The sequence below is a fragment of the Pseudophryne corroboree genome, chromosome 1 (genome assembly GCF_028390025.1).
Source record: "Pseudophryne corroboree isolate aPseCor3 chromosome 1, aPseCor3.hap2, whole genome shotgun sequence".
NCBI classification, from domain to species: domain Eukaryota; kingdom Metazoa; phylum Chordata; class Amphibia; order Anura; family Myobatrachidae; genus Pseudophryne; species Pseudophryne corroboree.
In genome coordinates, this window is record NC_086444.1 from 1,137,666,490 (window position 1) to 1,137,689,016 (window position 22,527).

The 22,527-nt window shown below is 46.0% G+C and overlaps 1 protein-coding gene across 5 annotated transcripts in view; it reads right to left on the reverse strand.

Moving 5' to 3' along the window:
* The window catches only part of AFAP1 (actin filament associated protein 1), a 230,302-nt gene that overhangs the window by 44,648 nt on the left and 163,127 nt on the right, over positions 1–22,527 (reverse strand). For all 5 annotated transcript variants that reach the window (XM_063923969.1, XM_063923982.1, XM_063923995.1 and 2 more), the window contains exons 9-12: positions 21,200–21,349; positions 13,583–13,794; positions 12,855–13,000; positions 1,292–1,409 (exon numbers count right to left, since the gene is read on the reverse strand). In XM_063923969.1, the coding sequence (XP_063780039.1) occupies positions 1,292–1,409; positions 12,855–13,000; positions 13,583–13,794; positions 21,200–21,349 (626 nt within the window). The remainder of the gene's footprint in view (positions 1–1,291; positions 1,410–12,854; positions 13,001–13,582; positions 13,795–21,199; positions 21,350–22,527) is intronic.

Below are 22,527 nucleotides of genomic sequence, written 5' to 3' on the forward strand. Positions count from 1 at the left end.
TGTCACCGGGAATTATTGCTATACATTATTTATGCAATGTGCTGCTATAGGCCACCTATCCTGCTAATGCCAGTGGCTCAGATATACGATATAAATAAGAAGAATGAGACAGATTTAGGTCTCATAGCCCCTGGAGTCAATTTTGCACATTGCACCAGTAGCCTTTAGCGCTAGGATAACACACAAGGACAGGCCTGAATGTGACCACATGCCCACTGGTGATGTCACATGGGTTCCGGAGCACTTTGGCTGCGTAACAGCTTTATTAACTCAGTCTGATCCCCTCAAAGCATTCATCACAGGTTAAAAGCATCAAAGCCATCGGGGCAACCTCCTGAACACAAGTAAAACGACCACATGACAAAAGCATTAGCATGTGGTTTTACTAGTGCTTGAACTGTGAATGTAAACCAAATGCCACTGGGTGCCTGGACTTAAACACTCTGGTGATAATAATTCACAATGTCCTATGGGGGTAATTCAGAGTTGATCGCAGCAGCAAATTTGTTAGCAGTTGGGCAAAACCATGTGCACTGCCGAAGGGGGGAAGGGGGTAGGGGCAGATGTAACATGTGCAGAGAGATTTAGATTTGGATGGGTTATTTTGTTCCTGTGCATGGTAAATACTGGCTGCTTTATTTTTACACTGCAATTTAGATTTCAGTTTGAACACACCACACCTAAATCTAACTCTCTCTGCACATGTTATATCTGCCCCCCCCCCCCCCCCCTGCAGTGCACATGGTTATGCGCAACTGCTAACAAATTTGCTGCTGCAATCAGATCTGAATTAGGCCCTATGTTTGTATAAAACAGGGATTGAAGGAGTTTTATAATATAGGGGTCTATTCATGAAGCAGTGAAAAGTGTGGAAAAGTGAGCCAGTGGAGTAGTTGCCCCCCCCCCCCCCCGGCAACCAATCAGCACTGAAGTAACATTTGTAATTTGCATACTATACAATTGTACGGAGCAGCTGATTGGTTGCCATGGGCAACTTCTCTACAGGCTCACTTCTCCACTCTTTTCACCGCTTCATGAATAGACCCCATAGTGATCAAAATAATGAATGATGTGTCTGCCACATACAAACAGCTTCAGCATTTACTCTACATTACATGCGATCTATGCTGTGTTTATGGGATGGATACAGATAACAGAAAGGGTGACATTACTGATAACAGGTGCTCAGGTAACTGTTGCTATGGGTTCCAGCACGTCAGTTACCAATGCTCCAGTATCCCTCAAGCGCCCCCCAGTGATCTGCAGGTTACACATAACATTCCATTCTTACCAATCCATTAATGCAGGGAACGTCGTCGTAGTGCAGTGCCACTCCGCTAGGACAGGAATAGCCATTTGTGGGGGCTTCTCGGTATGGGTTTGTGGATATTACTCTCCTGTTCATAAAACTAACACACAGATAAAAGACAGAGACATCATTCACTATAGATAAAAAATAAAATACACAAACAGTTAATGGATTAAAATATAATTAAACACTGGAGTAAAATGATAATTTTAAGCATAAAATATCTGGATTCTGTCAAATCAAACATCCTGCTGCAATAATGTGACAGAGGCAACAATATGTTAGAATATTTTACACAGAGGATGAAATTCACTTAGCCGCAAGGTTTCTGAGGAAGACTTGCTGCTCCTGCTTTCATCCTACAGAACAGCAGGTTCCATAATTTCCACTCATTTTCAGTCTATTCTGAACACCTCACACCTCAAAATATTATTTTTAGCCCTAAAATTTGCACCGAGGTCGCTGGATGACTAAGCCAAGCGACCCAAGTGGCCGACACAAACACCTGGCCCATCTAGGAGTGGCACTGCAGTGTCAGACAGGATGGCACTTCAAAAAAATAGTCCCCAAACAGCACATGATGCAAAGAAAAAAAGAGGCGCAATGAGGTAGCTGTGTGACTAAGCTAAGTGACCCAAGTGGCCGACAAAAACACCTGGCCCATCTAGGAGTGGCACTGCAGTGTCAGGCAGGATGGCACTTCAAAAAAATAGTCCCCAAACAGCACATGATGCAAAGAAAAATGAAAGAAAAAAGAGGTGCAAGATGGAATTGTCCTTGGGCCCTCCCACCCACCCTTATGTTGTATAAACAGGACATGCACACTTTAACAAACCCATCATTTCAGCGACAGGGTCTGCCACACGACTGTGACTGAAATGACTGGTTGGTTTGGGCCCCCACCAAAAAAGAAGCAATCAATCTCTCCTTGCACAAACTGGCTCTATAGAGGCAAGATGTCCACCTCCTCCTCATCGTCCGATTCCTCACCCCTTTCACTGTGTACATCCCCCTCCTCACAGATTATTAATTCGTCCCCACTGGAATTCACCATCTCAGGTCCCTGTGTACTTTCTGGAGGCAATTGCTGGTGAATGTCTCCACGGAGGAATTGATTATAATTTATTTTGATGAACATCATCTTCTCCACATTTTCTGGAAGTAACCTCGTACGCCGATTGCTGACAAGGTGAGCGGCTGCACTAAACACTCTTTCGGAGTACACACTGGAGGGGGGGCAACTTAGGTCAAATACAGCCAGTTTGTGCAAGGGCCTCCAAATTGCCTCTTTTTCCTGCCAGTATACGTACGGACTGTCTGACGTGCCTACTTGGATGCGGTCACTCATATAATCCTCCACCATTCTTTCAATGGTGACAGAATCATATGCAGTGACAGTAGACGACATGTCAGTAATCGTTGGCAGGTCCTTCAGTCCGGACCAGATGTCAGCACTCGCTCCAGACTGCCCTGCATCACCGCCAGCGGGTGGGCTCGGAATTCTTAGCCTTTTCCTCGCTCCCCCAGTTGCGGGAGAATGTGAAGGAGGAGCTGTTGACGGGTCACGTTCCGCTTGACTTGACAATTTTCTCACCAGCAGGTCTTTGAACCTCTGCAGACTTGTGTCTGCCGGAAATAGATACAACGTAGGTTTTAAATCTAGGATCGAGCACGGTGGCCAAAATGTAGTGCTCTGATTTCAACAGATTGACCACCCGTGAATCCTGGTTAAGCGAATTAAGGGCTCCATCCACAAGTCCCACATGCCTAGCGGAATCGCTCTGTTTTAGCTCCTCCTTCAATGGCTCCAGCTTCTTCTGCAAAAGCCTGATGAGGGGAATGACCTGACTCAGGCTGGCAGTGTCTGAACTGACTTCACGTGTGGCAGGTTCAAAGGGTTGCAGAACCTTGCACAACGTTGAAATCATTCTCCACTGCGCTTGAGTCAGGTGCATTCCCCCTCCTTTGCCTATATCGTAGGCAGACGTATAGGCTTGAATGGCCTTTTGCTGCTCCTCCATCCTCTGAAGCAGATACAGGGTTGAATTCCACCTCGTTACCACCTCTTGCTTCAGATGTTGGCAGGGCAGGTTCAGGACTGTTTGCTGGTGCTCCAGTCTTCGGCAAGCGGTGGCTGAATGCCGAAAGTGGCCCGCAATTCTTCGGGCCACCGACAGCATCTCTTGCACGCCCCTTTCGTTTTTTAAATAATTCTGCACCACCAAATTCAATGTATGTGCAAAACATGGGACGTGCTGGAATTTGCCCAGATGTAATGCACGCACAATATTGGTGGCGTTGTCCGATGTCACAAATCCCCAGGAGAGTCCAATTGGGGTAAGCCATTCTGCAATGATGTTCCTCAGTTTCCGTAAGAGGTTGTCAGCTGTGTGCCTCTTATGGAAAGCGGCGATCTAAAGCGTAGCCTGCCTAGGAACGAGTTGGCGTTTGCGAGATGCTGCTACTGGTGCCGCCGCTGCTGTTCTTGCTGCGGGAGTCAATACATCTACCCAGTGGGCTGTCACAGTCATATAGTCCTGAGTCTGCCCTGCTCCACTTGTCCACATGTCCGTGGTTAAGTGGACATTGGGTACAACTGCATTTTTTAGGACACTGGTGACTCTTTTTCTGACGTCTGTGTACATTTTCGGTATCGCCTGCCTAGAGAAATGGAACCTAGATGGTATTTGGTACCGGGGACACAGTACCTCAATCAAGTCTCTAGTTCCCTGTGAATTAACGGTGGATACCGGAAACACGTTTCTCACCACCCAGGCTGCCAAGGCCTGAGTTATCCGCTTTGCAGCAGGATGACTGCTGTGATATTTCATCTTCCTCGCAAAGGACTGTTGGACAGTCAATTGCTTACTGGAAGTAGTACAAGTGGTCTTCCGACTTCCCCTCTGGGATGATGATCGACTCCCAGCAGCAACAACAGCAGCCCCAGCAGCAGTAGGCGTTACACTATTCCAGGCAGGAGAGGACTCGTCAGACTTGACAGTGACATGGCCTGCAGGACTATTGGCTTTCCGGTCTAAGGAGGAAATTGACACTGAGGGAGTTGGTGGTATGGTTTGCAGGAGCTTGGTTACAAGAGGAAGGGATTTAGAGGTCAGTGGACTGCTCCCGCTGTCATCCAAAGTTTTTGAACTTGTCACTGACTTCTGATGAATGCGGTCCAGGTGACGTATAAGGGAGGATGTTCCTAGGTGGTTAACGTCCTTACCCCTACTTATTACAGCTTGACAAAGGCAACACACGGCTTGACACCAGTTGTCCGCATTTCTGTTGAAATAATTCCACACCGAAGAGCTGATTTTTTTTGTATTTTGACCAGGCATGTCAATGGCCATATTCGTCCCACGGACAACAGGTGTCTCCCCGGGTGCCTGACTTAAACAAACCACCTCACCATCAGAATCCTCCTGGTCAATTTCCTCCCCAGCGCCAGCAACACCCATATCCTCATCCTGGTGTACTTCAACAGTGACATCTTCAATTTGACTATCAGGAACTGGACTGCGGGTGCTCCTTCCAGCACTTGCAGGGGGCATGCAAATGGTGGAAGGTGCAACCTCTTCCCGTCCAGTGTTGGGAAGGTCAGGCATCGCAACCGACACAATTGGACTCTCCTTGGGGATTTGTGATTTAGAAGAACGCACAGTTCTTTGCTGTGCTTTTGCCATCTTAACTCTTAAGTTTTCTAGCAGGAGGATGAGTGCTTCCATCCTCAGGTGAAGCTGAACCACTAGCCTTGAACACAGGCCAGGGCCTCAGCCGTTCCTTGCCACTCCGTGTCGTAAATGGCACATTGGCAAGTTTACGCTTCTCCTCAGACGATTTTGATTTAGATTTTTGGGTCATTTTACTGAGTTTTATTTTTTGGGATTTTACATGCTCTCTACTATGACATTGGGCATCGGCCTTGGCAGACGACGTTGATGGCATTTCATCGTCTCGGCCATGACTAGTGGCAGCAGCTTCAGCACGAGGTGGAAGTGGACCTTGATCTTTCCCTATTTTACCCTCCACATTTTTGTTCTCCATTTTTTAATGTGTGGAATTATATGCCAGTAATATATCAATAGCAATGGCCTATTACTATATATACTGCGCACAACTGAAATGCACCACGGGTATGGATGGATAGTATACTTGACGACACAGAGGTATGTAGAGCAGTGGCCTACTGTACTGTACTGCTATATAGTATATACTGGTGGTCAGCAAACTGTGCAAAACTGAAATGCACCCCAGGTATGGATGGATAGTATACTTGACGACACAGAGGTAGGTAGAGCAGTGGCCTTCTGTACCGTACTGCTATATAGTATATACTGGTGGTCAGCAAACTGTGCAAAACTGAAATGCACCCCAGGTATGGATGGATAGTATACTTGACGACACAGAGGTAGGTAGAGCAGTGGCCTTCTGTACCGTACTGCTATATAGTATATACTGGTGGTCAGCAAACTGTGCAAAACTGAAATGCACCCCAGGTATGGATGGATAGTATACTTGACGACACAGAGGTAGGTAGAGCAGTGGCCTTCTGTACCGTACTGCTATATAGTATATACTGGTGGTCAGCAAACTGTGCAAAACTGAAATGCACCACAGGTATGGATGGATAGTATACTTGACGACACAGAGGTAGGTAGAGCAGTGGCCTTCTGTACCGTACTGCTATATAGTATATACTGGTGGTCAGCAAACTGTGCAAAACTGAAATGCACCACAGGTATGGATGGATAGTATACTTGACGACACAGAGGTAGGTAGAGCAGTGGATTACTGTACCGTACTGCTATATATATATATATATATATATATATATATATATATAGTTATACTGGTGGTCAGCAAAATTCTGCACTGTCCTCCTACTATATACTACAATGAAGCACAGATATGGAGCGTTTTTCAGGCAGAGAACGTATAATACTGGTGGTCACTGGTCACTGGTCACTGGTCAGCAAAACTCTGCACTGTCCTCCTACTATATAATACTGCTGGTCCCCAGTCCCCACAATAAAGCAATTAGCACACTGAGCACAGATATTTGCAGCACACTGAGCACAGTCAGATATGGAGCGTTTTTCAGGCAGAGAACGTAGATATTTGCACTTGCAGCACACTGAGCACAGATATTTGCAGCACACTGAGCACAGATATTTGCAGCACAATTTGCAGCCCACTGAACATAGAAACTGAGAGGACGCCAGCCACGTCCTCTCACGATCATCTCCAATGCACGAGTGAAAAATGGCGGCAACGTGCGGTTCCTTATATAGAATACGAATCTCGCGAGAATCCGACCGCGGGATGATGACGTTCGGGCGCGCTCGGGTTAACCGAGCAAGGCGGGAGGATCAGAGTTGCTCGGACCCGTGAAAATAAAGGTGAAGTTCGGGCGGGTTCGGATCCTGAGGATCCGAACCTGCTCATCACTAGTCAAAACGTGCTTACAAAACACATTAAATGATAGAAAGATAGATAGATAGCTACCAAAAAACATAGCACATTCCATTTTAGGATTAGGCGGCCGATCACTTTGCAGTCCTGCCTTCTACCACTGTATAACCACTCCTATTAATTTCAACATTGTTTCCTAAAAGCATCTTGCAAGTCTTACATAGGGACATTGTGATTAACTGTATTACATAATAATAATTTTATTTACTATATATAGCGCTCTTTCTCCAATAGGACTCAAGGTGCTTGTTACATGTGTTACTGCTGAACATTTTATTTTTTTGTTATCCTGCGAGAGAGAGAGAGAGAGAGAGAAAAGTGAGCACGGAAAGAAAACGAGCGAGATAGAAAAACTGAAAAAGAATGTGAAAAAAAGAAAGAAAGAGAAAAAAAAGAACGAATGAACGAAAGAGAAATAAAGAGAAAGAAAGAACGAATGAACGAACGAAAGAGAAATAAAGAAAAAGAAAGAAAGAAAGAAAGAAAGAAAAAGAAAGAAAAAAAGAAAGAGAAATCGAAAGAAAGAAAGAAAGAAAAAGAAAGATCGAAAGAAAGAAAAAGAAAGAAAAAGAAAGAAAGAAAGAAAGAAAAAGCAAAAGAAAGAAAAAGCAAAAGAAAGAAAAAGAAAAAGAAAGAAAAAGCAAAAGAAAGAAAAAGAAAGAAAGAAAGAAAGAAAGAAAAAGAAAGAAAAAAAGAAAGAGAAATCGAAAGAAAGAAAGAAAGAAAAAGAAAGATCGAAAGAAAGAAAAAGAAAGAAAAAGAAAGAAAGAAAGAAAAAGCAAAAGAAAGAAAAAGCAAAAGAAAGAAAAAGAAAAAGAAAGAAAAAGCAAAAGAAAGAAAAAGAAAGAAAGAAAGAAAAAGCAAAAGAAAGAAAAAGCAAAAGAAAGAAAAAGCTAAAGAAAGAGAGAGAAAGAAAGAAAAAGCAAAAGAAAGAAGGAAAGAAAGCAAAAGAAAGAAAGAGAAAGCAAAATAAAGAAAGAAAGAAAGAGAAAGCAAAAGAAAGAAAGAAAGAAAGAGAAAGCAAAAGAAAGAAAGAAAGAAAAAGAAAGAAAGAAAAAGAAAGAAAGAAAGAAAGAAAAAGAAAGCTTTGTGGGCTGTGCCCATTAACGCATAGTTATATTTGTGTATGCGATAATATATTCCATACGCTAAGTAGTATAACTTTAAGCCTAACCCATTCCATCAGGCAATTCCCAACCTCGGACCTCAAGGCACACTAAAGGGCCTTACACACTGGACGACATTTTAGAAAGATATCGTTCAAAAATGAACGATATATCGTGCATATCATTCAGTGTGGAGGCACAGACGACGAACGATGCGCGTCCCCGCAGACGTTCATCGTTGGGGTCTACTATTGTTTCTCATTGCAAGCCAATCTGGACGATATTGATGTTTGCAATGTCAAATTGTTCATACAAATCGTTCAGTGTGTATGCCAAAAATCGTTACTGAAAAATTGTTCATATCGTTCAAAATCGCCTAATGTGTAGGGCCCTTAACAGTGCAGGTTTTAGCGATATCCAAGCTTCAGCACAGATGGTTAAATCAAAATAACTAAAATACTGATTAAGTCTCAAGCCTGGACCACTAAAACCCAGACTGTTAGTGTGCCTCGAGGGCTGAGGTTGAGAATGCTGCATTACATGGAGAAAAGGCTGCGCTTGGAAGATTACATTGTACACTGCTAATCCTGGTGAGTGCAATAACTTGGACACCGCTATCACCAGGAGAGGTCTCGCCTGACAGAACTGACTAAGACTCTGACCATTCCTCTCGTTAGGTGCTCTCTATATCTCCCTCAAATTGGAGATTTACCACAGCAAGTTGCTGCACTGGGCAGGACACTGATAAGTACTGGGTGTGAGATATCTGCAGGAGCTGCCATGCCCCCCACATGTGCTGCTCTCAGTATGTCCTGCTGTGCTATGTTAAGGGGTGGGTTCTACTGGAAAGGGCTCAAGATGATGTTATAATGGGTGTAGAACATCAATGTGTAACAGGTCATTCATGGTAACAATGTGTTAACAAAGGTCAAATAGCTGTTAGCGTAACTATTCCCGCATCAATATAAGTGTTCTGGATATCATCAAAATCATTATACTGAAAACACTGAAGAAATATTTGGCACAAGCATTCTGTGGAGTAAGGTGCAGACCGCGGATCATCTCTCTGTACATTACAAGCTGGCTCTGTTTCTGCTCTGCAATCTCTACGGTGTACCAGAACAACAGGCGTTATAGCTCCTGTGACTGAGACAGCGTGATGTGTGCTCCAGGCGCTGGCTGCATGCCCGACTCTCACAATAGCTTCAAGTGCTCTGTATGTAAATGTGGCAGTGTAACTAAATGTAAGAGTCTGTTACGCGGCAGAACATGGATAGCGGGCCTGTCATTACGCTGTAACATCTCCTATCACAGACACACAGTGTACTGCACCTTAAGCATTTGAAAAGCACAATAAGTCGCTATTATTAATAAATGATCAGACATTTTTGGAACAAAGACCTATGCAGAAAAGCAATCAAATGCTTCACGTGTCTTAAGAACAAATAGGACAGAGCACAGGTATACCACTAGACGTGCAATAAGCTATACTGTACCACTAGATGTGATTTGGGGTTTGTAAAAAGGGTTAAAAATAAATCGGGCTTCAGATCATATTTCAGAGTAAATGTGCAAGAGGTGTCCTTTTTGTCATCTACAAGTATGCTTCCCCTCATGCTGGTCAGCGACTATGTGTGCATTCACATGCACTCCACCTTAAATGCGTTACATGGATGTCTGTGCGTGGGTGCTACTGCCATCCACTTGTGTGTTAGCGCCTGTACTGTGCAAACAGTGGTCTACACTTGTAATGCATTAAGTCTCATAGAATTTCTATACTGTGCCCAGTAATAGAGCACACAGTTATACTCATTGTCTATACTCCAAATGTCAATGGCTGCACTCCGCATACACTGCCTGCAAGGGGAAATTAATGGTTATTGGTGTGTGTGTCACTATGTGCTTCATCATGAAGTCGCTGTATGAGTGATAATGTGATACAATTGGAGGAACAGAAGAAGGGGCAGAAATAAGCTGTGAGTAGTAATGGAGGGGCATCACCAGGTCTCTTCAGTCCCTTCAGAATTTTGTGTCAGAATCCATTATTATTTATTCTTCTTCATCATCATCATCATCATCATCATCATCATCATACTTTATTGTTTATTGCTGTAACTGCAGTTTATTAGCAGACCACATGGTGGCAGTGTGTAGACAGAGAAAAGTCCGAAGGTCATGGCAGTTTTATAAGTATGTGGATGAATAAGCACTTGAATGGGAAGACTAAATTTCTTTTAGCTTTATTTTCATAAAAAGAGACCAGTGGGAATAGAGACAAAAAAAAAAACTTAATTGTATTTTTAACCTGGTCTCCTGAAGAACAGTAAATGAAACCAGACAGAAAGAAATTAAACCAAAAGGTTTTATGTGTAAACATATACGTCTCAAACTAATGTGAATAGACATATAGGAGTTATACAGCAAGTGACTAAGATCTGGGCTTGCAAAAATCTTTCACACAAAGGAAAGCCAACAGCGGAGGCAGCCGTCTTGGGAGTCACTGACCAGAAGAATGCCGGGGTTGGATCCCGGGTAACCAGTGACATCCCTGAGGCACATACCGTGTATGTACTTTACTGATTGCAGAATACTTTTATGAGTTACAATAACAGGGAGCTGCAGCGTCTCACCGCGCAGTGCCATATAACAGCCCCTCTCAGCACACCCAAACCTGTTCGGCTTAAACCACAAAGAAGCATATAAACAATGAAACGTCACTGCTAATGTACACTGATCAATTTAACATATTTACCTATGTGCGTGTGACTGAGCATCAAATCAGTGTAATAAGGGCTCCGATGCGAGCAGTCGAGGCTTTTTCTCGCGCCAAATTTATGGTGCGTCATCTGTGGCTTTGTAGGCGTGTAAAACCAATTCCTCTGTGGTTAAAGTCGCAGCCTGGCGGCTCTGGTACACTGCGGGTACTGTTTTGCAGTGTTCATGATGCGAATAAGATGCAACATTTAAAGAAAAATACGGTACAGAACCCCTATGGAAGCGTCTCAATAACACAGATGTCTTGTGTTGTATGGACACATCTTAGGGGTATATTCAAATGAAGTTGAAAGCTGCCGTCTGTCGAAAAGACGGCAGTTCTCGACTTTTTTCGGTCGGAAGGGGTTCCGACCTGTTCAATCTAACACAAAATTATTTGACAAGTTGAGGAATTCGACTTGTCGAAAAGCACGTGGATTGGCGGAATAGCTGCCGATCCGTGTGTTTGTGTCAAAAACAGGGCCAAAACTGACCGGTTTTGGCCCTCTTTTCGACCATCTCAATTAGACTTGCCGCGGGCAGACGGGGGAAAGCAGCGCCGGAGGATGCATCACAGCAGCATTCATCCGGCTCCAGCAAGCGAGACCTTGCTTGCTGTAGCCGGGTGGACGCTGCCGTGAGCGGCGGCTGTGATGCGGGATCTGAGAGGGGGGAGAGCCGCGGGCAGATGGGGGAGAGCAGAGCTACAGCAGCAGCAGTGTAGCCGGAGGATGTGTCACAGCTGCCGCTCACAGCAGCGTCCACCCGGCTCCAGAAAGCGAGACCTCGCGAGCTGGAGCCGGGTGGACGCTGCCATGAGCGGCGGCTGTGACACATCCTCCGGCTATGCTACTGTAGCTCTGCTCTCCCCCGTCTGCCCGCGGCTCTCCCCCGTCTCAGCTCCCGCATCTCAATTCGACTTTTTTTAAAGTCGAATTGAGATTGCATTGAATAGCCCAGGTCGGATCCATTTCGACAAAAGAATGTCGGAATGGATCCGACTTCAATTGAATATACCCCTTAGTGTTTCATTTACTGTCCAATAAAGACACAACAAAATAACAAATGTAAAGGATATGTACTGGCAAGAAGTAAAATTTAGTTGGAGGATACATAGGGGCCCAGTTATCAATGAGCGAAAAAACTCACTGTGAATGATAGAACTCGATAAATGATGATCCAGCCAATCGGCTCCCAACTGTCATTTTTCAAACACATGACAGTTAGGATGTGATTGGCTGGAGCACCATTTATCATGCGCAACGAGTTCTATCATTCACAACGAATTTGATCACTCGTTGATAAATGAGCCCTATAGTTCCTATCTGTAATGCATGTGTGAGCCAATCCAGCAGGTCGCCCAAGACCTTAAACCATCGGCCAGTGCAAAAAACCAGTTGACGTTCTTGGTGGTGCCTCACCAGCATGCACAGCATGACAAGCTCAAAGACCAGAGGAATAGCGCCCCATCGCTGGGCCCAAAACGGGATTCACTGCACATGCTCAGTAGTACGAGGGGCTGTGAAGCGGATGTACTGACATCAACAGCTCCTCTTGCACTAGGTTCTATAGCAGCCACATTGGCTGTTCTGGCGGTAGTTTTGCCAATAGTCTCTACACCACCACTTTGACTAAAATATGCCTGTCCAAATAGGACAGGCCAGGTCAACATTGGGCTACCGGAGCTCTCTGGGAAACCGTGTATTTCAGCATCAGATCTACCTTTAATGTGGCAGATTAATGTAAGCATGAGGTGACAAGACACCTCCTCTTTCATTTGCATATTTTCGCACAGCAGCTGCTGCACAAACTACGCCCATCTCTAAATCAGGCTCTTATTTCAGCCATGATGGAAAACTAAGGTCCCAGAGCCCTAGATATGGAGGCTGTACAACATGGGTCCTCAGCCTGCGGCCCACCAGCTGCTGTGAAACTACACATCCCAGCATGCCCTGCCACAATTTTGCTATTAAGGCATGCTAAAACTGAGGCAGTGCTTGCTGGGATGTGTAGTTCCAGAGCAGCTGGAGGGACGCAGGTTGAAGACCCATGCTGTACAACATTAAGGACGGAAGGAATCCCTTTAAGGTGCAAGCCTTGTATTGTTGAGAAGACAGGGTCCATAGAACTAGGTTGCCGATAACATTCTATTAGTGAAGAAAAGGATGTAAAAGCAGCTGAAGAGACGCCTTGATTATCTGTCCACTTACCAGAAGGTCTGCTTAGCGGTCTGGATTACATTGGCTGTAGTGTCCACATCAATGTAATCATAATGCAGAGCTCCGGGATCCGTAGAAGAGCCGGTCTCAGCCAGTAATATTCCTATCCACCTGCCCATGTTTTCTGAAGATGAAGCCTTAGAATGGAGAGAAGAAGACGGCAATTTAATCTGTATGTTACACAAATGAATCTTTATTATTAAACAAGGCAATAACAATGGTAAAACTTGCCTATCCTATATACAAAACGCGTTTGAGAACTCACAGTACTCGGTTTACTAATAGGTTACTAATGGTTATTCAATGGTGATATTTGTTTGATATGGCAAAGTGACGCATACACCAGTCAGGTAGCAGCGACAGAAGTGCAGCATCCGGTAAGGAGCACATTGGGGGACAATCAATATGTTTAAAACTTCCTGCCCCAATTAGAGACGACATTTTTACACTTGCCATGTACAAAACAGCCGCCTTGGTGCAGAAGTTTCAACAGTATTTCAGAGGTGTTGCACCTTCAAAGCACTGTTGGCTATCGCACATACCTCCATGGTATAAAGACTGTAGAAGACTAGCAGCCACTTCCTATGAACTCATTCACGTCTTTCGTGGGTTATGAGAAACAGAATATAAACCTAATGCAGGAAATGGAGTAAAACATACCAGTGGGTGCAATATATGGAAGCGGGTATCAGACAATCTAAAGACACAGAAATCCGTACCTCCAGGACAGCCACCTCCTGTGCATTGCGGAGTAGACGGAATGTCAGAGGATGCTTGGAGTCAAGGCCGGGGATAACCTCACACCCTCTAAGAGGTATAGATACTATGTGCGTTTTCAGATCCGTTCGGTCTTTGTGGAAGATGAGCTTATTATCTTTCACTCTGCACCAGCGCTCCCTCCAGCGGTTATTGGTAAGGACATTTAGGTATCCTAAGAAGAGGTGGGGAAAAAAAAACCAAGTGGTCTATTTACTAAGCCTTGGATAGAGATAAAGTGCCTGGAGATAAAGTACCAGCCAATCGGCTCCTAACTGTCATTCTTAAAGTGCACATGGCTCCTAGTGGACCTGTCTATACCCCATGGTACTAATGTGGACCCCAGTATCCTCTAGAACGTAAGAGAAGAAGAAAACTAAATACCACTAAAACAACGTTACATTCTGACTAGGTGTACTTCTAAAAGCAGTTATGTGGCAATATTATTATATTTATTACTAGCATTGGTTTGGGGCTCTATAAAGTTCCATATAGTACATGAAGTGTCTACATAATTACATAAACTTCAGCATAACGGTAAAGCATAATGTAGCTTAATCAAAGTCACTTAGATAACTTAAGGGTCTATTTACTAAGCCTTAGATGGAGATAAAGTGGACGGAGATAAAGCTCCAGGCAACCAGCTCCTGACCGTCATTTTTCATACCCAGCGTGTAACATGGCAGTTAGGAGCTGATTGGCTGGTGCATTATCTCCATCCAAGGCTTAGTAAATAGACTGCACAGTAGTAAATCAAACTGTATAATGCAAAGCAAGCACTATTTACAGAAGGTAATTACAACGATATCAAGGGAACCTAAGGAAAGTGGGACACAAGGGAGAACAGAAGAAGGGAACTTGAAGGAGGGCCCAGATTATGAGAGCATACACTCTCAAAGCGAGGGTAGGATGGGACACAGAAGGGCTGGAATGTAACAGACAGCAGTCTAGTAATCTTTAGTAAATAGACGAGTCTCTAAAAATAAGATTTTACTTACCGGTAAATCTGTTTCTCGTAGTCCGTAGTGGATGCTGGGGACTCCATAAGGACCATGGGGAATAGACGGGCTCCGCAGGAGACATGGGCACCTTAAGAAAGAAATTAGATTCTGGTGTGCTCTGGCTCCTCCCTCTATGTCCCTCCTCCAGACCTCAGTTAAAGAAACTGTGCCCGGAAGAGCTGACAGTACAAGGAAAGGATTTTGGTAATCCAGGGCAAGATACATACCAGCCACACCACTCACACCATATAACTTGTGATAAACTTACCCAGTCAACAGTATGAACAACAACAGAGCATCAGTTCAACCCTGATGCAACTATAACATAACCCTTATTGCAGCAATAACTATATACAAGTATTGCAGAAGAAGTCCGCACTTGGGACGGGCGCCCAGCATCCACTACGGACTACGAGAAATAGATTTACCGGTAAGTAAAATCTTATTTTCTCTAACGTCCTAGTGGATGCTGGGGACTCCGTAAGGACCATGGGGATTATACCAAAGTTCCCAAACGGGCGGGAGAGTGCGGATGACTCTGCAGCACTGATTGAGCAAACACAAGGTCCTCCTCAGTCAGGGTATCAAACTTATAGAACTTTGCAAAAGTGTTTGAACCTGACCAAGTAGCCGCTCGGCACAGCTGTAATGCCGAGACCCCTCGGGCAGCCGCCCAAGAAGAGCCCACCTTCCTAGTGGAATGGGCCTTAACTGATTTTGGCAGCGGCAATCCAGCCGCAGAAAGAGCCTACTGAATCGTGTTACAGATCCAGCGAGCAATAGTTTGCTTTGAAGCAGGAGCACCAAGCTTGTTGGAAGCATACAGGATAAACAAAGACTCTGTTTTCCTGACCCTAGCCGTTCTGGCTACATAAACCTTCAAAGCCCTGACTACATCAAGCAACTCGGAATCCTCTAAGTCAGTAGTAGCCACAGGCACCACAATAGGTTGGTTTATATGAAAAGATGAAACCACTTTCGGCAGGAATTGTGGACGGGTCCTCAATTCTGCTCTATCCGCATGGAAAACCAGATAGGGGCTTTTATGTGACAAAGCCGCCAATTCTGACACACGCCTAGCCGAAGCCAAGGCTAGTAGCATGACCACCTTCCACGTGAGATATTTCAATTCCACCGTTTTGAGTGGTTCAAACCAGTGGTATTTCAGGAAACTCAACACCACGTTAAGATCCCAAGGTGCCACTGGAGGCACAAAAGGGGGCTGAATATGCAGCACTCCCTTTACAAACGTGTGAACTTCAGGTAGAGAAGCCAGCTCTTTTTGAAAGAAAATGGATAGGGCCGAAATCTGGACCTTAATGGAACCCAATTTTAGGCCCAAAGTCACTCCTGACTGTAGGAAGTGAAGGAAACGGCCCAGCTGGAATTCCTCCGTAGGGGCATTCCTGGCCTCAAACCAAGCAACATATTTTCGCCATATCCGGTGATAATGTTGAGCTGTCACGTCCTTCCTAGCCATTATCAGCGTAGGAATAACCTCATCCGGAATGCCTTTCTCTGCTAGGATCCGGCGTTCAATCGCCATGCCGTCAAACGCAGTCGCGGTAAGTCTTGGAACAGACAGGGCCCCTGTTGCAACAAGTCCTGTCTTAGAGGAAGAGGCCACGGGTCCTCTGTGAGCATTTCTTGCAGATCTGGATACCAAGTCCTTCTTGGCCAATCCGGAACAATGAGTATTGTTCTCACTCCTCTTTTTCTTATGATTCTCAGCACCTTGGGTATGAGAGGAAGAGGAGGAAATACATAGACCGACTGGAACACCCACGGTGTCACCAGTGCGTCCACAGCTATCGCCTGAGGGTCTCTTGACCTGGCGCAATACCTCTGTAACTTTTTGTTGAGGCGGGATGCCATCATGTCCACCTGTGGCAGTTCCCACCGACTTGCAATCTGCGTGAAGACTTCTTGATGAAGTCCCCACTCTCCCGGGTGGAGGTCGTGCCTGCTGAGGAAGTCTGCTTCCCAGTTGTCCACTCCCGGGATGAACACTGCTGACAGTGCGCTTACGTGATTCTCCGCCCAGCGAAGAATTCTGGTGGCTTCCGCCATTGCCACCCTGCTCCTTGTGCCGCCTTGTCGGTTTACATGAGCCACAGCGGTGATGTTGTCTGACTGAATCAGAACCGGTTGGTCGCGAAGCAGGGTCTCCGCTTGACGTAGGGCGTTGTATATGGCCCTTAGTTCCAGGATGTTGATGTGAAGGCAAGTCTCCTGACTTGACCACAGACCTTGGAAATCTCTTCCCTGTGCGACTGCTCCCCACCCTCGGAGGCTTGCATCCGTGGTCACCAGGACCCAGTCCTGAATGCCGAATCTGCGGCCCTCGAGAAGGTGAGCACTCTGCAGCCACCACAGGAGAGACACCCTGGCCCTGGGGGATAGGGTGATTAACCGATGCATCTGAAGATGTGATCCGGATCATTTGTCCAGTAAGTCCCATTCAAAGGTCCTCGCATGGAACCTGCCGAAGGGAATGGCCTCGTATGATGCCACCATCTTTCCCAGGACTTGAGTGCAGTGATGCACTGACACCTGTTTTGGTTTTAATAGGTTTCTGACCAGTGTCATGAGTTCCTGAGCTTTCTCTATCGGGAGATAAACACTTTTCTGGTCTGTGTCCAGAATCATGCCCAGGAAAGGCAGACGAGTCGTAGGAATCAACTGCGACTTTGGAATATTTAGAATCCAGCCGTGTTGCCGTAACACTTCCAGAGAACGTGCTACGCTGATCAGCAACTGCTCTCTTGACCTTGCTTTTATGAGGAGATCGTCCAAGTATGGGATAATTGTGACCCCTTGATTCCGCAGGAGTACCATCATTTCCGCCATTACCTTGGTAAATATTCTCTGAGCCGTGGAGAGACCAAACGGCAACGTCTGAAATTGGTAATGACAATCCTGTACCACAAATCTGAGGTACGCCTGATGAGGTGGATAAATGGGGACATGAAGGTATGCATCCTTTATGTCCAGAGACACCATAAAATCCCCCCCTTCCAGGCTTGCGATGACCGCTCTCAGCGATTCCATCTTGAACCGGAACCTTTTCAGGTACATGTTCAGGGATTTTAAATTCAATATGGGTCTGACCGAACCGTCCGGTTTCGGTACTACAAACATGGTCAAATAATAACCCCTTCCTTGTTGAAGGAGGAGAACCTTGACCACCACCTGTTGAAGATACAATTTGTGAATTGCAGTGTACACTATTTCCCTCTCGAGGGGGGAAGCTGGCAGGGCCGATCTGAGGTATCGGTGAAGGGGCATCTCTTCGAATTCCAGCTTGTATCCCTGAGACACAATATCTATTGCCCAGGGATCAAACTGGGAGTGAACCCACTTGTGGCTGAAATTTCGGAGACGCGCCCCCACCGGGCCTAGCTCCGCCTGTGGAGCCCCAGCGTCATGCGGTGGATTTTGTGGAAGCCGGGGAGGACTTCTGTTCCTGGGAACTAGCTGTGTTGTGCAGCATCTTTCCTCTGCCCCTGCCAAGAAAGGACGCACCTCAGACTTTCTTGCTTTTCTGTGATCGAAAGGACTGCATTTGGTAATACGGTGCTTTCTTAGGCTGTGAGGAAACATATGGCAAAAAAATTGACTTTCCAGCAGTAGCTGTGGAGACCAGGTCCGAGAGACCCTCCCCAAACAATTCCTCACCCTTGTAAGGTAAAACCTCCTTTCTGGCAGAAATCGACATAGCATTTATTCTAGAACCCAGTAGACTAATGTCTCTTTGAGCATCTCTCATATATAGGACAGCGTCTTTTATATACCCCAGGGTCAATAATATAGTATCCTTGTCTAAGGTATCAAGTTCCTCAGACAGGGTGTCCGTACATGCTGCTACAGCACTACACACCCAGGCCGACGCGATCGCCGGCCTCAGTAAGGTACCTGAATGTGTATAAATGGACTTCAGGGTACCCTCCTGCTTTCTATCCGCAGCATCTTTGAGGGTAGCCGTATCCTGTGACGGCAGGGCTACCTTCTTGGATAAGCGTGTTAAAGCTTTGTCCACCCTAGGGGAGGATTCCCAGCGTAACCTGTCCGTTGGCGGGAAAGGATACGCCATAAGAATCTGTTTGGAAATCTGCAGTTTTTTATCTGGAGATTCCCAAGCCTTTTCACATAACTCATTTAGCTCGTGTGAAGGAGGAAAGGTTACCACCTGCCTCTTTTCCCCATACATATGAACCCACTTGTCAGGGACTGGGGTTTCCTCTGTGATGTGCAACACATCCTTAATTGCTATAATCATATAACGGATGGATTTAGCCAATTTTGGCTGTAACTTTGCATCATCGTAATCGACACTGGAATCAGAATCCATGTCGGTATCTGTGTCAACAATTTGGGATAGTGGGCACTTCTGAGACCTTGACGGCCTCTGCGACATAGGATCAGGCACGGGCTGAGACCCTGACTGTCCTGAGGCTTCAGCTTTTTCCAACCTTTTATGCAAGGAATTAACATTATCATTTAAAACCTTCCAGATTATCCATCCAATCAGGTGTCGGCGCCGTCGGCGGAGACACCACATTCATTTGCTCCCGCTCTGCTTCCACATAGCCTTCCTCGTCAAACATGTCGACACAAGCGTACTGACACACCACACACACAGGGAATGCCCTTTTTGAAGACAGTTCCCCCACAAGGCCCTTTGGAGAGACAGAGAGAGAGTATGCCAGCACACACCCCAGCGCTATAAACCCAGGAATAACACAGTAACTTAATGTTAACCGTGTAGCTGCTGTTATATTGATTTTTGCGCCTAATTATGTGCCCCCCCTCTCTATTTACCCTCTTCTACCGTGTATCTGCAGGGGAGAGCCTGGGGAGCTTCCTCTCAGCGGAGCTGTGGAGAAAAAATGGCGCTGGTGAGTGCTGAGGAAGAAGCCCCGCCCCCTCGACGGCGGGATTCTGTCCCGCTTAAATATGCATTTTCTTGGCGGGGGCTCATACATATATACAGTGCCCAACTGTATATATGTTCACTTTTGCCAAAAAGAGGTCCAAATGCTGCCCAGGGTGCCCCCCCCCCTGCGCCCTGCACCCTTACAGTGACCGGAGTATGTGAGGTGTGTGGGAGCAATGGCGCACAGCTGCAGTGCTGTGCGTTACCTCAGTGAAGACCGGAGTCTTCTGCCGCCGATTTCGAAGTCTTCTTGCTTTTCATACTCACCCGGCTTCTGTCTTCCGGCTCTGCGAGGGGGACGGCGGCGCGGCTCTGGGATCGGACGACGAGGGTGAGATCCTGTGTACGATCCCTCTGGAGCTAATGGTGTCCAGTAGCCTAAGAAGCACGACCTAGCTTCAGAGAGTAGTGCTGCTTCTCTCCCCTCTGTCCCACGATGCAGGGAGTCTGTTGCCAGCAGAGCTCCCTGAAAATAAAAAACCTAACAAAATACTTTCTCACAGCAAGCTCACTGAACAGCACCCAGCTCGTCCGGGCACAGATTCAAACTGGGGTCTGGAGGGGGGACATAGGGGGAGGAGCCAGAGCACACCAGAATCTAAATTCTTTCTTGGGGTGCCCATGTCTCCTGCAGAGCCCGTCTATTCCCCATGGTCCTTACGGAGTCCCCAGCATCCACTAGGACGTTAGAGAAAAGGTTTAAAGCATTGAAGACTGGAGAGAACATGATAGAGTAAAGGAGTGTGTTCAATGGAATGGGGAGCATAAATGGGTGAAATCTTGGAGGTGGGAGTGAGAGGTGGATACCAGAGAGGCATCCATCGCTCCAACCAGAGAGGGCAGAAGGGAGAGTGGAGAGAGATGAAGATAAGGGAGAGGGGAGAGAGATGAAGATAAGGGAGTGGGGAGAAGGAGAGGGCAAGAGCTTTGTACATAAGGGTGCTCTGCCACAGTTTTAGCATGTTCTAGCAGCAAAACTGCAGCAGGTCATGCTGGGATGTGTTGTTCCACAGGAACTGGAGGACTGAATTTTGAATACCCCTGCTGTAGGAGATAGGGAGCCAGTGGAGGAACTGGCATAGATGGGTGACAGAAGAGCAGTGATCAGCAGCGCTAAGCAACGATATACAGGGATGCTGTCGGTATCCCGAGAGTCAGAATACCAATCCTATTCTGAATGCAGACACCGGCATTCAGAATGGGTACACTATCCCGGAATATAGACAGCCGGGATCCACGAGGACACACTACGCCACAAGTCAGGTAAGCTGGGGGTGCTGGGGGTTAGGTTTAGGCAGCTGGGACGGGAGGTTAGGTTTAGGCACCTACAGAGGGTGATTAAGGTTAGGCAACAAAGGGAGGGTTAGGGGGTTTGTGAGAGGGGGTGGGGGAGCACCCCTTACTCACCCTACGGCTTCTCAAACATCGGGATCCCGGCATCGGTATTATGACCGCCAGGATCCCGTGCACCGGCAAAACATACTGATCCCCTATATAAAATGTTATATTTATAGCATAATCTAGGGTGGTGTGTCACTATTATACATAAATAAAGCAACATGCTACAAAATCTACTTTGGATTGCACCTTGGTGTCATCAGTTCTCCACCTTTGGATTGCACCTTGGTGTTCTCTGTACTCACCACACGTGGGGACATCTTCTTCTGCAGATGACGTCTGTTCATCTGTACTCGGCTTCTTCTTCCCCAGGCTAATTATTTTTGTTATTTTCTTTCCGGTTACCTTAGTGACTGCACCTTTTGGCTCTGATTTTGTACTTTTCTTTCTTTTCACTTATGGGATAAACAGAATACTTTGTTAAAATTTCTGAAACGTAGCATGACAAGTATAACCACAGCATTAGTTCAAAGTAAAGATGTGCTCTTCCATGGGACATACTGTACATGTGTATAATCATTTGACTGCTCAATGATGAAGATAAAAGGGAAATAAATATTACACAAAAAGTCCACACAAATCTTATCCAGATAGGTGTGTAACCGGTGATCATGTAAGTCAGGTGTCTTCAACCTGCTGCTGTTGAACTACACATCCGAGCAGGGTGGTCTTCAGTATGCCGGCGGTCGGGCTCCCGGCGACCAGCATATCGGCGCTGGGAGCCCGACAGCCGGCATACCGACACTTATTCTCCCTCGTGGGGGTCCACGACCCCCCTGGAGGGAGAATAAAATAGTGTGGCGCGCGTAGCGAGCCCGCAAGGGGCTCATTTGCGCTCGCCACACTGTCGGTAAGCCGGCGGCCGGCCTCCCGAAGCCGGTATGCTGGTCGCCGGGAGGCCGGCCGCCGGCAGATCGTAGTGAACCCTCCGAGCATGCCCTGCCACAGTTTTGCTATTAAGGCATGTTAAAACGGAGGCACTGCATGCTGGGATGTGTAGCTCCAAACAGCTGGAGGGCCGCAGGTTGAAGACCCATGATGTAAGTTATTGTGACAATCAACTGTGGCTGTATATGCACTTGATGTACAAGCAATTATCAGCCAAAGATTCCTACTTATAGTGTACTGTTACAGCAAGTCTATAGAACAAAACACAAAATATTTCTAACCCAATAGGTTTGATGGGCCTTAAAACTATAAAGAGCAGCCATCCCATCACAATTAAAAATTACACCAGCCTCATTAGCTGGCAGATACTGTGGAGTAGAAGAGATCTACTCCTTACAGGAGGAGCTTGCTAGATATGGGCAGATATTAAAAAAAAAAAAAAAAAAAAAGAGAGAAAACGCATGTGCACACTCAAAATATTAAACACTGGTAATCAGAATAATAACAATAATAATAATAATAATAAACTCTGCAATATAACAGATAAGTAAATTTGAGGTGCTTAGCATATTTTTTTGCCAAAAATGTGGGCACACCTACCACGACCAGATGACCTCCATCTGGTGGGTTCCTAACACTAAGATTCAAGTTCAGGGCACAGGACCCCACAGGCCAGCACAAACCA